Raw genomic sequence first — 15,135 nt, 5'->3', positions numbered from 1 at the left:
TCTCTCTCTCTCTCTAGCTGAACGGACAGGGTCTTTGGGATGCATTGGTTGGGTCATAGTCATTATGTCTGGCATCTTCACAACTTTACTCTTCCCCATCACCATCTGGTTTTGTTTGAAGGTGAGTGAACAACAAAAATATGAGCACAGTGGGTTGAGAAGAAGAAACCTCTATTTCCTTTGTTGCAAGTTTGAATGTGAATGGAGCTTGTGCTGTGGTCTTCCTGCAGATTGTTCAGGAGTATGAGCGCGCTGTCATCTTTAGACTGGGCCGCATTACAGACAGGAAGGCCAAAGGACCAGGTACAAACAATAACAATTTCTGTCTTTTTTCTTTTTTTTTTGAGGACTAAATGCAAAAAATCCTGGATTGGGATATAATTTGTGATAAAAAGGAAATAAGGGGATATTTCCAGATTGCTACAATAATGTAAAGTTTTCTTTTTTAAACTTTTGATTGTCCACAGGAATTTTCTTCATTTTGCCGTGCACTGACTCCTTTGTGAAAGTGGATTTGCGAACAGTTTCATTTGACATCCCACCACAAGAGGTAGGGTTGGCACAAAGAGCGAGACAAATTGATTTCAGTTCTAGTCCGTGGACACTCACAAACAAACTGCCATGCATTACCACTCTAGGTCCTGACCAAGGACTCAGTTACCGTTTCGGTGGACGGAGTGGTGTACTTCCGGGTCAGTGACCCCATTGCCTCTGTGGCCAACGTGTCTAATGCTGACTTCTCCACCCGTCTGCTGGCTCAAACCACCCTCAGAAATGCCCTGGGGACTAAGAACCTGTCTGAGCTGTTGTCTGACCGCGAGGGCATCGCTCAAAGCATGCAGGTACAGAAAAGTCTCAGGCTGGCATCTCTGGCCCTAGATATAATATATGCATTGTGTTTGCTGAGTTTTTTTTTTTTTTTTCAATGAACCAGTTATGGTGTAAACTACAGTTGTAAGCTCCTCCCCTTTCTTTCTTTTTCAGTCCAACCTGGATGAAGCCACAGACAACTGGGGCATCAAGGTGGAGCGTGTGGAGATTAAAGATGTGAAGCTGCCACATCAGCTGCAGAGAGCCATGGCTGCCGAAGCAGAGGCTACACGAGAGGCCAGAGCCAAGGCAAGGACATGATGACACATACACAGTACATCATGCATACAGTGTTGTACAATAACTTACTGTAAAACACAACATACGTTATTATTCAGGTGTTTACTTTTATGACTAGCAAGTCATTGTGTGCCAACCTAATATCTCTTTCTTGATCTACGTATAGGTGATTGCAGCAGAGGGTGAGATGAATGCATCTCGTGCCCTGAAGGAGGCGTCCCTTGTGATCGCAGAGTCTCCGTCAGCCTTGCAGCTGCGCTACCTGCAGACTCTCAGCACCATCGCAGCAGAGAAGAACTCCACCATCATCTTCCCCCTGCCCATGGACATGATATCTCACTTCATGAAGAAGTGATACCTCAGTTTCTTCATCCTCTAAAGTCGCTGTCAAATTAAACATGATTTGGAGGGGATCAGGGTATATTTCTAAAATAAACTCTCAGGATGCGAGATGAGGCTGTTGTTGTATAGTTGACATTTCTTCAGACTGATCATAGAAACACCTTTATGGTTTACATGTAGTCAAGCTGTGATCGAGTCCTGCTAACAATGTGAGGTAGATTAGCATAGTTTCCATATCTTCAACATACTGTATGTTGCTAAAACTATATCTCATTCATATCAGATGACGTAATGTTGATCAGTTGCATATTTTGATACTGAATTAAATGTAACATGTTTAAAACTATTTGTTGAAGTTTTGTTCTTAGTCAAACAGCTTTTGTTGCCTCGAATCTTGAATCCCTTATATAATGTATGCGATATTAGTTTATGTTTTTGTCACTGTCATAGAACATGTTGGTTACTAAAAATGGTAGTTTACTTTGATCTAAAGTATTCTGTTAACTAGGACAAGCCAGAATACATGTAGCAGATAAACACCCACTCTTTTGAATGGAGAGCAAGACTTGTCAGTAAATGAAACACAGACATGACTTTTTCTTGTATATTTTTTAATACTGTGTTCTCCCCAAAAAGTACAAATAAAAGCATCAACATACTTCGTATACATTACATGTTGGACTATCTCGTTCCTCGTCCTCTAGGCCTCCTACGCTACGGTTACGATTTGACCATCACAAATGCAGAGAGATAAAAGAAGAGAGAGAGAGAGAGAAACAGCAAAGACAGGAAAAACATGCTTCTATTACTTTGTTGATGCACTAAGACACAACCCATGTTGTAAATGTATTTACATTCAAACCTACAATCAGTGCCAGAAGAAACATATTCAGTGAACTTTGTCTCTGGACCAAATCCGCAAGGGGTAGTCGTATATAGCTTTCCTCCACAAATTCAAATTCTGGTGAAGGAGACATTCACCACAACAGCATTTAAACATGAACATGACCATTTCAATCCCTAATAGATCAGATAAACATGTTTCTTGTGGGGAGGCTCAACCAAGTGCTACATATTAAATGGCTGCTACATAGCGGTCAGACGAGAGGCCTTTCTATTTCAGACAAAATCACATGAATGACTTGTATAAAATGCAGTCATTACATTTTTGACATTCAGCGCATAGTGAGACACAGATGTCCACAGGACACATTGAAGGGTCAGTACCAGTTCGTTGTTTAGAGATCATAGTCCATTCAAAAGTGAAATATCAAATTTAAGATGAAATCTGTGACTCTACGCTGTCATTTGTAAACAATAGTTTTTGTTGCATCCTTGTAGACTTGTTTTCTTTTGCACCTGAAGTGACCTTTAGGAGGACCCTAAAGAGTCACTCAATGACGCACAGTAGGTGAACTGCAACCCTAAAACATTCGAAAACACAGTGACTCTGACTAGCATATTCTTACAATTGATCGTTATGCAAAGACATTCTCAAAAATCCTTAGTGTAGGTATAAAATAAGTGAGAATTGAGATGCATTTCTCAAATCCTATGCTGTATTTAACATTCTGTCGTTTCAGAGCGTTTAACCCTGTGTACGTGTCATACAAAAAATCTTGAAGATCCATGAAAAGATTTTTACTTAATCACGGCCATCAAAAGTGCTGGTATGGCAATTAAAGATCTACTTAAAAGTCTATTACTGTACTGAAAATCCAGCAACCCAGAAACGTCATCCTTTACATGCTGGTAAAACGTTACATTTACTTAACCTGTAACTTAACAAAGAAACGTCTGACTAACCCTAACCCCATGCTCCCATTAGCAATGCCGCTGCGACTGCCAACAGCACAACACAGACTTACCCTCATCCCTTTTCACTGGCAATACTGGTTTATTTACAGCAGCTCATTTACATGTGTAGTCCGAACAGCTTTGTTTCGTTAATGTGCGGGTAGATCACTGAGACTACACCGTGTAATACCGTAGGTTTCATTGAAAAAGCCAGATGAAAGAATAGGACCCTGAGGGTAAGTTTGTCAGCAGAGTACAGTACAGGAAGCAGCTATGACAAACCGTATGCTATAAAATAAGTCTCATTTCTATATACCAAAGGTTGGTTTCTGTATTACATATAAGAGGAAAATTATCTCGGGAAATATCTTGAGTGTTGAATGTTCCGTAGAGAAGCTATACAAAAAGGAAAAAATATTTCTAATCTAAATTTAGAAAAGAATTCCCTGAACGATATATTCGTGCACACTGAGAATTAAGTGTAGCTTGCAAAAGTTTTGAACATTATATTGGAAGGATAAAAGTGTCGATCAGATAAAGAAACCCGAAGCATCAGAAGAGGTTATGAAGAGGTTGAGAAAGGCTGACACTTATCTTTGCACAAAGAGGCAAACCGAGGGTTTACCTGTATTTTGTTTAACCTACGTAGCTTATATACCATTTCCTAGCACAGTCCCCCGAACACCACCTATGTGTGATGACAACAAGTTAGAATATCTCCTCTCTCCTGTGGTACGTCACATATTCCTCCGTTCGTTTACCTTCCCACCTCAAACTTGATAAATAGACAGACCACAGCGATAATACGTTTCACATTAAGACTGGAAGACTTCCACAGTACATGCTTGCTTAAGTAGCAAAATACATGTAAATTAAAATAAATAGCAACATCACAGTTAAAAAAAAGAAATTCACAAAAACATTTAAAAAGAGCGATTCCTGTGTAAGGTTTCCCCCTTAACTTTGAGCTCCCTGCTAGCTGTGTGTTTCTGTTGTTGTTGCTGTTGAGCCACGGACACAACACACTGCACATTCCCGCTGAGGTAAATTCAAAATGGCAGACATAGTTGACCTGAGGGATCCCAAAAGTGAAGAGTAGCTCATCATGTGTTGAGATGCATGGAGGAAGACCTGGCAAAGGTTTGAACATTAAGTCCTCTGGATTTTGCAGGTAAAACGGCTCGGGTTCCAGGTCGGGTCGTCCCACACGAGTACAACTATTACAAAATGTTGACTACATCAAGATTCACTTGATTTGCAAACCAATTCTTTATGCAGTATAAGTCCTTCATGAAATAGATTGTTGGTTGTTCTCTGCTGGTGAGACGGCAGGACTAGTATAAGGCGCTTTTTTGGGCATTTTTTTTCAGATAAAAAAAGAAAATAATTGATTCTGAGAAACTGATCCTAACAAGAGAGTATTTAGCTTATTTTATCGAGGACATGGACGTGTTTTAAACACACCAGAGTATTGTGTTCTGGTGAAAAGAGTCTACTTTCCATCTGTATTGTTTCTGTCTGTGCGGGGCTCATGACTACTTATGCAGGGAGCTTTCACTACATGTCGACACACATCTGTGTCACTATCATACATTATGTACAGTCTACGTTATACAAGTTGGGGTTGGGGACAGAAAACTCAGCTGCAGTCATCTGCATTCATTTGCCATTACAATATTAGGCTGTGTACAAAGCTATGTTTCACATGATGGACACCACCAGCTGTAGAGGCTTTAGGATTAACCTTCGTGCTTTGACACTGACTGTCCTGAGACTATAGTCCTCGTTTTTTCTCCAACATGTATTTCAATGGCGTTCACATTCAAAAACGGAGGACAATTATGGAAATAAACGAGAATGAGCCAGATAAGAAAATAAAAAAGAGAGAGCAAGAGATGTGAGCTTATCTCTGGAAAGAGCTGAGAAACGCGGCTGAGTTACAGCGGTTGGCTGTCACTCTGTGTGTGGGCGTGGCCGGGCCAGGGGAGTAATTCTGATTGCTTGTTGCTCTGTGAGTTGGCGTGCCTGGTCCAGGGGAGACGTTTTGATTGGTGGCGGCTCTGTGGGACGGGGAGCAGTATTGAGCCTGCTGGGGACAGCCGTAGCAGTGGGTGGGGGAGTCACACCCCGCTACAGGTGAGGAGGAGAAGAATTGAGTTGAGGGGATGGGGGAGGTGGAGAAGGAGCGGTGCAGCGGGGAGGAGGCGGGGGACATGAGGGGGCTGGTCTGGAGTCGCCACAGGAGCTCCTCGTTGTTACGACTCAGCCGCTTCTTCTCAGTGCTCTCCTTCCCGACTGAATCGTGGAGGTTGGCGTTCTCCTCGGACAGTTGCCTGCAGGGATAACAGCACGGAGGAAGCTAACCTCAGCACAAAGCAGCATGTACAGTTTACATCAGGGGGTTGACTGATTGACTGAATGTGTCTTACCTTGACAGGACTAGGTTATTATCAATACGAGCCCTCAGATCTTCATTCTGCTGCTGCAGAACCTGGACCTTCTCCTCAAGGAACACGTTCTTTTGGGCCTGCTCGAAAGTGAAATACAACCACAGTGTAATCTTCACTCACCGGACACACTTGTGTATCCAGACCAGTGTGCATGTGTGTGTTTGTTAGCTGTTTTTGAGCCTACCACTTTCTCCAGATCGGAGATCTTCTTCTCTTGATGGTGTATCTGCTGGTTCTTCATCTCCACAACCTCCTTCAAGCTCTTCAGATCTTGTTCAATGTGCTGGTATGGAGCCAAAGCATCCTGAAGAAAGACACAAGACACAAGAAAGTTAGGGGAGTGGTCCGGGAGCGTCTGTGTATTTATCTTAGAGAGGAGGTGAACTCACAACTATCTGTTCATCTGTACTCCTCCTCAAAGCCTCCTCAAATCGTTTGGCTTTGTCCCTCAGACTCTGGTTTTGAAATGTGAGCGTATCCACTTGATCCTGGACAAGCATCCACACACACAAACACAGTAACATACATTGCCTCAGTACATATCAGTGTGCATCAACCAAAAAATAAACCATTAAGTGTCATTTGTATGGCAACATACCTGTAGAGAAAGCCTGAGTTTCTCAAAATCTTCCTCTAGGAGCATCTTCTGTTGCTCGTGAGCTTTCCTTAAGTCTACACACAGATACAGAAGCACAATGGAAAAAGAGAGTTTATGTTTGTTTCTCGCAGTGCTGGTGTCAAATTGTGTTTAAATGAAGGTCTGAAATCACACCTCTCATTGTACGGGCGTGCTCCTCGTGCAGTGTAGCCATGGTAATGTTATGCATGTCTCTGAGCTCCTGAAAGGCTGCCCGGTGGGTGACCGTTATCTCCTCCATCTAACACAAACACACACATACAAACTTTAACGACTGATAAGGTTTTATCATGTGATAGAGGATCAGATCTTATCAAAGCGGACATAATTTCACACATCTCCCATGATGCCCTTTGTTTCTTTCACCTGTTCCTGTTGCTGAGTCCTCAGCTCCTCCATCTCTGACCGATGCTCCTCCTTCAGGTGTTCAGCCTCAGCCGAGTGACACTTCCTGAGCACATCCTCCACAGCAGCCAGCTCCGCCTCCTGCTGCTGCTGCAGCTCCTGCAGCTCTCGCTCAAACGCCTCCTCCAGCGCCGTCTTCTCCCGATGGAGTCTCTCCCATCGCGCTGAATTGAATGCTGTGTATGAAGCAGAGTGTATCTTAGTATGTTATCTTCGAGACATTTTACTCTACATGCATGACTGTACAAACTGGGGTCAGGGTTTAATTCATTTACATTTTACCAAGGTAAGAAAAAAACGAATGAAACCTCCATTTGGGTGTCAATAATATATAATTCATTTTTTTGTTATTTAATGCATAGTATGATTTATTAGTCATTTTAAAATAAACAAAGCAGAATTATAAGACGCTCCCTCAAACTCTTAGAACATCTTACTTATTGAAATCACTAACGAGCCATCGTTAGTGTTATTCGTAGCACCTGTGCTGTTGCTTGATTGGATTGATTTGGTGCTTTTATTTGTCCGGTCATGTGTTGGTTCTCACTCACCCATTTCCTCTCTGATCTTTTGCATTTCCAACAACAATTTCCTTTGATTTTCCTTTGTAGTTTTATTCTGGAAATTGAAAATTAGAAATAAACAACATTTTATCATAATGCAGGTTCCAATAGCATTTATAAAATACAACAGTGAAACAGCTAGTTAACTGTTGTTAATGTAGCATGGTTTGTGGTCTCCCCCCCCCCCCCAGGTCTGAGCCCAACTCCACCCACTGCATCTTTTTGAAAAATGCAAAATTGTGAGCAAGGGGCTGGGGGCTTGCTCGGTGACATTCTCTGGCCTGATCACATGCTTTTTTCATATATACATTTCATGCACCTTTTTAACCAATTGTCAATTGCACAAACTTTTAGAACCACGTTCCAGCATGACAGAGCATATAAATGTCAGTTAGAAAAACAAAACCTGTGCCTACTTTTTAATCATATTCAATGATTACTTGAATTAATGTTTATTAAATATATATAAATAGAGAAATAGAAAAAACAAATAAGAAAAAAGAACATAAGAAACCAGAGGTTTATGTATATATACAGTATATATATATTCAGGTTAAACTGAATTTAAGCTGCATGACATGCTTGAGAAAAACACTACTGTCAATGTTGCTTATCAATATGAATAAATTCATATGCATGTACTTTATACAGCATGCTGTTGTCCGAGTCTCTACAGTAACTGTAATGCCAGCAGAGGGAGCTCAAACCTACTCAAACAGGTAGACACTGAAAGCATTCTTGTCTTAAAGCTTGCTGTATCTAACCTATGGGCTGGTGACTGTAGCACTCAGACAGAGACCATAAAGAAGTCAGACAGTCCCTCGACAGTCTGGGAGCAGTATTAAAGCTATCACACCTTAGAGGCTAAATCATTCCATCAGACACAAAGAGCTGCATGAATCCAGCACAGCGACACACTGAACTCTGGAGAACGTTTCCCACAGTAGCAATCACTCTTGCTCATCGTGCTGCTCGAGGACCGTGAGGTCAATCTCATCTCACCTCACAACGTTTAATACTGTATGTGTTCTTCAGTTCATGTGCTAAGAGAGCATATTTTCTACAGTCCAGGCTCTAAGTAAATGGAAAGGTTGAAGCACTGTCGATCTATATAGGATCATAGATTAACCTTCAGACCAGAGATTGGATTGTGAGGGAAATAGACATAATTATGATAGCCTTATTGTGGTATATGACATATTCATTTGTATGCATTGTATTATTCAAGCTGGCTACCTTGAGGCAGTAATGCTGAGTGGTGATAATAAAGGCTTCCAGACCCAAGGAAGTCTTCCTCAGCTCTTCTCTTAGAGCTCCCAGCTGCCTCTCCTGCTGCTCACAGCGTCCCTGCAGCCTCCGAACCTATGTGACAAAGAATAAAATAGCATGCAATAGTGCAAACTCCAAGGGGTGCTGCGGATTGTCTTAGCAACTCACCTCCTCCTTTAGCTCTTCTTTTTTTCTTTCCTCTGCTTGCCTCTCTCTCTCTTGCTGTTGAGCCTCCTCTTTCTCCCTCTGCAGGCTCTCCTGCTGTTCCTGCTGTGGCCTCAGGGGGGCCACGAGGCGAGGGGACCCCAGGGGAGCTGACCCTCGCACCGCTGCTGCGGGCCGCTGCCCGGACTGGACTGTAGGGAGAGAAAAAACAAACAAACAAAATTGAATTGAGTTAGGAACGTTTGTGTTTGCTTTTTTTCTCTCTAGGAAAAACATTGTAAATACATATGATATAGAAATATTCAAATTATACATACAGAATATGATACCTCCCATATGTTGTTAATTAGTCATGTCCTGAATCTTAAATCTAACTAGGACACATCTATATATGAAATAGATGAGTATGGAATCAAGGGAGATTTGACCTGACCTATTGCTAATGACTGTGCTCACATGATAAATGATGGTAAGGTAATTGAATCTTTCCTACAGAGGAAGTCTTTGGGGTAATTCCCAGTTCGGTGTTCCTCATGATGGACCACCCAATCTCATGATGAATGTCGTCATTTTCAAGAAATGACTGAGCTGCAGTATGCAATAATATATAGACACTGTTACAGTATGCTTGAGTGTATCATGTGTATTGTGTTTGTGTGAAAACATTAGACACATTGAGTGAAGGCCGTTAATGATTGATGTAATTTAAAGGCCAGTCAAACACAAACATGTGGAGGCTATTTTCCCTTGGAAGGGTCACAGCCATTAAGCTGCAGTTGACATACAGACGGGCTGATTAACCTGTGTGTGAGTCACCTTGTCATGTAGTGTGAGCAGATACCAGCCTGTGGAGATGCACAGCATCCGAGCACAGCAGACAATAGAAGACATTCTTTTAAAATGTACCGATATGTTCACACAGACTGACAAACGAGCCGGTGTGGGTCTGCACACACAATACCAAAATCACTGCAGCTCCACATCACCTGCTTAAACCATATAATTCAGGCCTACTGATGCATGAAGCATGGTCTCCATGACAACGGGAGGCTGGGCTTGAGGTGCAGGGTCCCAGGTAATGAGTGAAAGATAGGTTAGAGGGAGGTGGGGGGATAACATGAGGGGAGCGCTATGGGCCACGGGTAAACGGGAAAAGACAGTGGAGAGACAAAGAAGTCAGTAAGAAGGGGGGAGGGGGGGGGGGTACCTTAAGGAATGATTTGATTGTTATGTTTGGAGTTTTCGGCCAATTTAGCTCAAAACACAAATCAAACACACATGTATTCTTTCAAGTGTATGTGCATGAGTAAAACCTACAATGGGGGGATTTCTCTTTAAAAATTTAAGAACTAAACATCAAAAGACAAAAAATATGTATTTTCATGGAATCTAATAATCCAGGCTTTGCTTTGCAAATATCCGAAAATGTTTCAATATTGCATCTTCATCAGTGTATTTGCCTTGAAGGCCCATTAGGATTCCCCGCCTTTGAAAACGACTTCTAAATGTCTTATGTAAATTGTGTCTCCCTCTTTTCAGGCACACACACACACACACACACACACACACACACACACACCCACTTAGATATCTGTAGGTTTACCTGAAAGGTTTCAGAGAGTTGAATGAATACTAAATGAGTTTATGTGAAGACAGCATGCAGATGATAGCAGAGGGGTTGATGGAGGAGGAATAATGATGCGAGAAACAATGAGGAAAAGGTGATGGCAGACCTTGTGGGACTCAGACTTTGTGTGTGTGTGTGTGTGTGTGTATTTACCTTTCTATCCAACAATGGACTTTGGCATTCACCAACAGGGGACCATGGTCAACGGGGGCCATTTTGTGAATGTATGTTGGCCATGCTTTAAATAATGCTAAAATCATGTCTAAAACCCCGTGGGGATTTTTTTTAAATTATTATTTTAGCCAAGAGGGGGCTTGCAGGTGTGTGAATGTTTATGGTTTAAGTCCATGCTCAGCTCTGCTCTTGCTGGCTGGAGTAGGGATTATAATGACTCACTCACACATACTGTTTTTAACACTCCTCCATAGTGTGAATGGCCTCCAGTCCCAGGCAAGAATTTCAGACTGTAGAGGGGCTATTACACAGGCTACTTACTAAAGAAACCAGTCTCTTGAAACATGATTTGTTGTAATGTTTTTGTAAGAAAATATAAATGCTCAACTTAATTGGATATTTTAAGTTCCAAGCTGAACACAGAAGGCAGAAGAGTAACAAGTATTTTACAATCTAAAAATGGGAGGAAAAAGAGAAAAACGACCAGGATAAAATTAGGGATAAAATGGTCAGCAGTATAATCTTTTCTTTTCAGTTGTAATTGATCACAAAGAAATGATATGACAATTACAGGAAAAGGATCCAGACTCGGTTGGAGTACTGTGGTGGTCCACTGTTGGTAATGTAGAAATGTTTGCGTGTGTCCCTGCCAGGGTGTGGTTAAAGGGTTATTAATGAGATTAATTCATTTTCATTTCAACATGCTGACATTTTGCAGGCAGACTGTCCAGAGCAGCTTCAAGTGGGAGCAGCCAACTTTCAATATCTGTAAGTCCTCGTAAACAACAGCAAAGCTACAGTGCTGAGAATCAGAGAGAAAGAAAATATTTTTTTTTTTATGTGACTGTGTGGGAGGAGACAACGTCCAGCAAAAGATGCAGCAAAGAGAACAGTAACACCTGCACTTTAGTGCTCAGTGAAGTGAGCCAAGAGAGAGGTGTACCCTGAGGTGTTGAGTGTTATCTCTGCGAGGAAAGATGGGTCGGCCCTCTGCAATCCTATGAGAAAATGATTTTACCACCGTAGAGCCAAGAGGAAGAAAGGTACAGACTGCATGGAGCAAATATAAGGTATTTTAAGCTGCTTCTCGGTGTGGGTGGATTAATAAGAGGTCATAAATGGAAGGACTCTTTTTTTTGAAAGGTTTGGAAAGGTAGACGATCCGGTGGGCTGGTCGAGTAGGATTACAAGCCACTGTTTACATATGTGCATTTCATATGATTTGTTTTGATAACAAGAGGAAAGACTCACCCGGGGACTGAGGTTTGGGAGGAACCACCGCCAGCCTCTTTGGGGAGGACAGGAGGGAATGTGTGACCTCTGAGCTCCGCTGAAACTCCTTCCTGCCAACTGTCAACCAATAAGGATACAACCAATCAGTGGGACTTACTTTAAACAGAACGTAAATGTAACAGTAACATGTTAAAAAGGTACCTGATATTTATATCACATCATGTCAATCAAACATCCACCTATATACACACACAAAAGCCAAACCATCCACCCTTACCTGCCGACTTCTCACTCTCTTTTCAATTTCTTTGCTGATTTTTCTCCTCTCCTAACTTTTTCAATCTTTCTGTTACACTTCTGCTTTCATCTCGAGCTATCTCACCCCCTGCTGCGTTGTATAACTATGTCCCACGGGACTCTGGGTCAAAGAGAAGTAGAGCATACTGGCAAGATGTGCCCATCACCTCCCTGCTCTCTGCAACATTACACACTTTGCAGACGAGACAATCAGGAACTATGTCGCAGAGTAGGTGGAGTGTGTGGGAGTAGATAAAGTAGCTGGATTTAAAACAATAAATGTGAGATGCCTTACCCAGGAGAAAAAATAAATGTGCGATGAAAAAAAAAACAGATAACAGTGAATAAGGAAAAAGGTTTCAGGAGGTTAGCAGGGAATCTGTTGTGAAGCAGAGAGGGGCCTTGAAAAGAAACTAATTAGATCTGTAATGGAAGAGATGCCTCTGATCCTGAACAAATCCCCCAAATAACCCTGGAGAGGTTATATACTTTAGGCCTGCAGAGACAGCGTGTGTGTGTGTGTGTGTGTGTATTCACTGTTCATGTTTTGGTGTGGTCATGCAAATGTGGGTCTCAGAGTGACTCATTACCACCAAGTTTACCCTAGACTCACGTACACACACACACACACACACACACACACACACACACACACTGTCATGGCACTGTACTGTTACTAAAACCCAGCATGACTGTCTTGAACTTGTACTTGAACATTTAACAAACACTTTAAACCCCTAATATATTTTGGCAAGAGGTAGCTGGGAGGTGTTTAGCTTAGCTGAACACAAAGACTAGAGGCAGGGGTAAACAGATATCAGAATTAAAAAAATAAATTAACATGCCTTCCAGCAACACCAAAATGATCTTGCTCAGAGTTATTCGGCTACAGTTGCAAGATGCGAACAAACTATATTTTCACATAGTGCATTCCAAGCTTAGTTAGACTAAGTATCTACAAGCATGGTAGTGGCTCTGTGAGGCCGTGCAACGTTTTGAGCTAATTCTATAGCAAACATCAGCATGCTAACATGCTCATAATGTCGGTATAATAGCTAACATTTTCATTATCTTGGTTTAGCATATTAGCATGCTAACATTACAGTATTAGTCCACGTAATTAGTCTCAACCAAAGTGCTAGTGGCTTGTTTTGGGCTCTGTGCAAAGGTTTTTGGTTTTGTGCTTTCAGGGGCTCAACATGACAGATGTGTTTGTCGACTGATATAAGACGTATGTCTGAAAATGTCTGTGTTGAATTGAGATGGTCACATAAAATGTATCATCTAGTACAGATAAAAGTAGTGTCTGTGCACGACTTGCAGGTTGACAGGGACTCCTCAGGTATCTCTTCATCAATCATTTACAGCACATTTAAAATCAGCAGGGGCCAACAGAAACACAAGGTGAGACATTCATAGACAGTCTGCATTCCTAGCACACAGTTGACAACAACACAAGGATGATCTCTACTTTAAAATGTGTTTTGCCCTGGAAAGTTGTGTTTGTGATATTCTGCTAACACCACAGCAAGGATAGCAGAGTTTTTGTCTTTTATTCAAGCTATACTGTGAAAGTGTAAAGACATGAGATAAGTGTGAGTGAGAGAAGTGTGATACTACAAGCCGTCTGGGTTTAATTTCCATGTGTGAAAAGCATCACTGCTTGTGCGCCTCCTCGCCTCTGAACAGATCGTATTGGCACCATCAACTAGGACAGTTGTGAACCGACAAGCTCAAAAACATTTATTAGCAGTAGAACATGTTAAATGTGTGGTGTTTTATGATACTTAACGATAGCTTTAAAAGCTGAAAGTGTATTTTAAGCTTTTAAACCTTGTTATTTCAACGTTTTCAAGGACATTATAAAGTGCTTTCATCAGAACCAGGAGTACACTGGAATTAATGGCCGAGACGAACACTTGAAAGGCAATTCCACCCTTGGATGTCTCTAACGCAGTTCAACACATTCTGTGAGATCTTGAAAGTGAAGTGTCCAAGTGTTAAGTTAGTGGGTTCCAGCATTTCCCATAATTACTTTCAACAACCCCTGAGAGCAGGAGGTTGTGCTGAGTTATGTGCTACACTTTAATGGAGGCAGAGAAAAGATGAAATCAAAAGTTGGGCCATATATGAAGTGAGAACGCTGTATGCCTCTTCTACAATGGATTTCCCACTCTAAAAATATGTGTGCAAAGTACTGTTTCTAGAACACAAGCGCTTGCTCTTTGATTTCCAAGTACTGACTATAAAACCTCTTGTTTACAATTGATGCTGAATTTTCTTCTGCTTCTGAACACCAGAACATACATAATACATTGTGTATGGTTTGCTGCTTATTAAATTGTTTACCACATGTGACAACAGCATGTATTAATAGGACACAATCTGTTCTTGGTGAAAAAATGCTTCTCTCTCTCTCTCACAGGCATGAAACTCAGATTGTATTTGCACATAGGGGTGAGTTCCCTGCCTGTTCCCCTTATGAACACATGTCATTGTTTCTGCACAACCTGAAATACACATTTTGACTGAATTTAGTCAATGAGTCTGAGCCAAATTAAAGAAAATCCTCACAAAATCTTTATAGTAGATTGCTTTTAAAAATACAAATTATTTCTGTAGTTGAACCAAGAAATGCGCTCTGTTCTCCAATAACAACTTTGACTGACCTCCAGGAGAGCTTCTTGGCTGGGCAGGAAGGTAGCGCCGGGGAAGAGCTGGAGTAGAGGGCGGCTGGAGGCTGTGGCTGCGACAAGGTGCCCCTCTCTGGTGATCAGTCAACGGAGGGCCGGTGGTCACTCTGTGAAGAGGAGGATCCTCACTCACACTCAGACCTGGAAAACACAGAATTATTGTGTTTATATGTTTGTTTTTTATCTACATTGCATATGTTAGGACACATCTACAGAGTTCCCTTTCTGAGTTGCTATATCTCAATTGCTCCTTCCTCCTTTTTATAATCATATATTGGTTTTTCTACAGTCTGGTAGGGCTGTTAGGTCTGAATTCAGGTTCACTGGACTGAGAAATAGTTTTTAACCTCTGGGTCTCGCTGCTGCTGCTCTC

General features: G+C 41.7%; 2 protein-coding genes across 2 annotated transcripts in view; one reads left to right on the top strand and one right to left on the bottom strand.

Annotated features, from left to right (window-relative positions):
* The window catches only part of stoml3b (stomatin (EPB72)-like 3b), a 3,976-nt gene extending 1,852 nt beyond the window's left edge, over positions 1-2,124 (top strand). Inside the window, exons 2-7 of the mRNA XM_031872612.1 lie at positions 18-121; positions 231-303; positions 468-550; positions 639-842; positions 985-1,119; positions 1,277-2,124. Coding sequence (XP_031728472.1) covers positions 18-121; positions 231-303; positions 468-550; positions 639-842; positions 985-1,119; positions 1,277-1,465 — 788 coding nt within the window. The 3' untranslated portion in view covers positions 1,466-2,124. The remainder of the gene's footprint in view (positions 1-17; positions 122-230; positions 304-467; positions 551-638; positions 843-984; positions 1,120-1,276) is intronic.
* mtus2a (microtubule associated tumor suppressor candidate 2a) overlaps positions 1,460-15,135 on the bottom strand; it is a 41,265-nt gene continuing 27,589 nt past the window's right edge. Inside the window, exons 5-16 of the mRNA XM_031872611.1 lie at positions 14,739-14,903; positions 11,791-11,889; positions 8,742-8,929; positions 8,541-8,666; positions 7,293-7,359; positions 6,703-6,917; positions 6,472-6,577; positions 6,298-6,371; positions 6,089-6,187; positions 5,884-6,003; positions 5,679-5,776; positions 1,460-5,582 (exon numbers count right to left, since the gene is read on the bottom strand). Coding sequence (XP_031728471.1) covers positions 5,153-5,582; positions 5,679-5,776; positions 5,884-6,003; positions 6,089-6,187; positions 6,298-6,371; positions 6,472-6,577; positions 6,703-6,917; positions 7,293-7,359; positions 8,541-8,666; positions 8,742-8,929; positions 11,791-11,889; positions 14,739-14,903 — 1,787 coding nt within the window. The 3' untranslated portion in view covers positions 1,460-5,152. The remainder of the gene's footprint in view (positions 5,583-5,678; positions 5,777-5,883; positions 6,004-6,088; positions 6,188-6,297; positions 6,372-6,471; positions 6,578-6,702; positions 6,918-7,292; positions 7,360-8,540; positions 8,667-8,741; positions 8,930-11,790; positions 11,890-14,738; positions 14,904-15,135) is intronic.

Source organism: Anarrhichthys ocellatus, unplaced genomic scaffold (genome assembly GCF_004355925.1).
Source record: "Anarrhichthys ocellatus isolate YVR2014 unplaced genomic scaffold, GSC_Weel_1.0 scaffold65, whole genome shotgun sequence".
Classification (NCBI taxonomy): Eukaryota; Metazoa; Chordata; class Actinopteri; order Perciformes; family Anarhichadidae; genus Anarrhichthys; species Anarrhichthys ocellatus.
The sequence above is the reverse complement of the archived record's forward strand: the minus strand, read 5'-3'. Positions and strand labels throughout refer to the sequence as shown.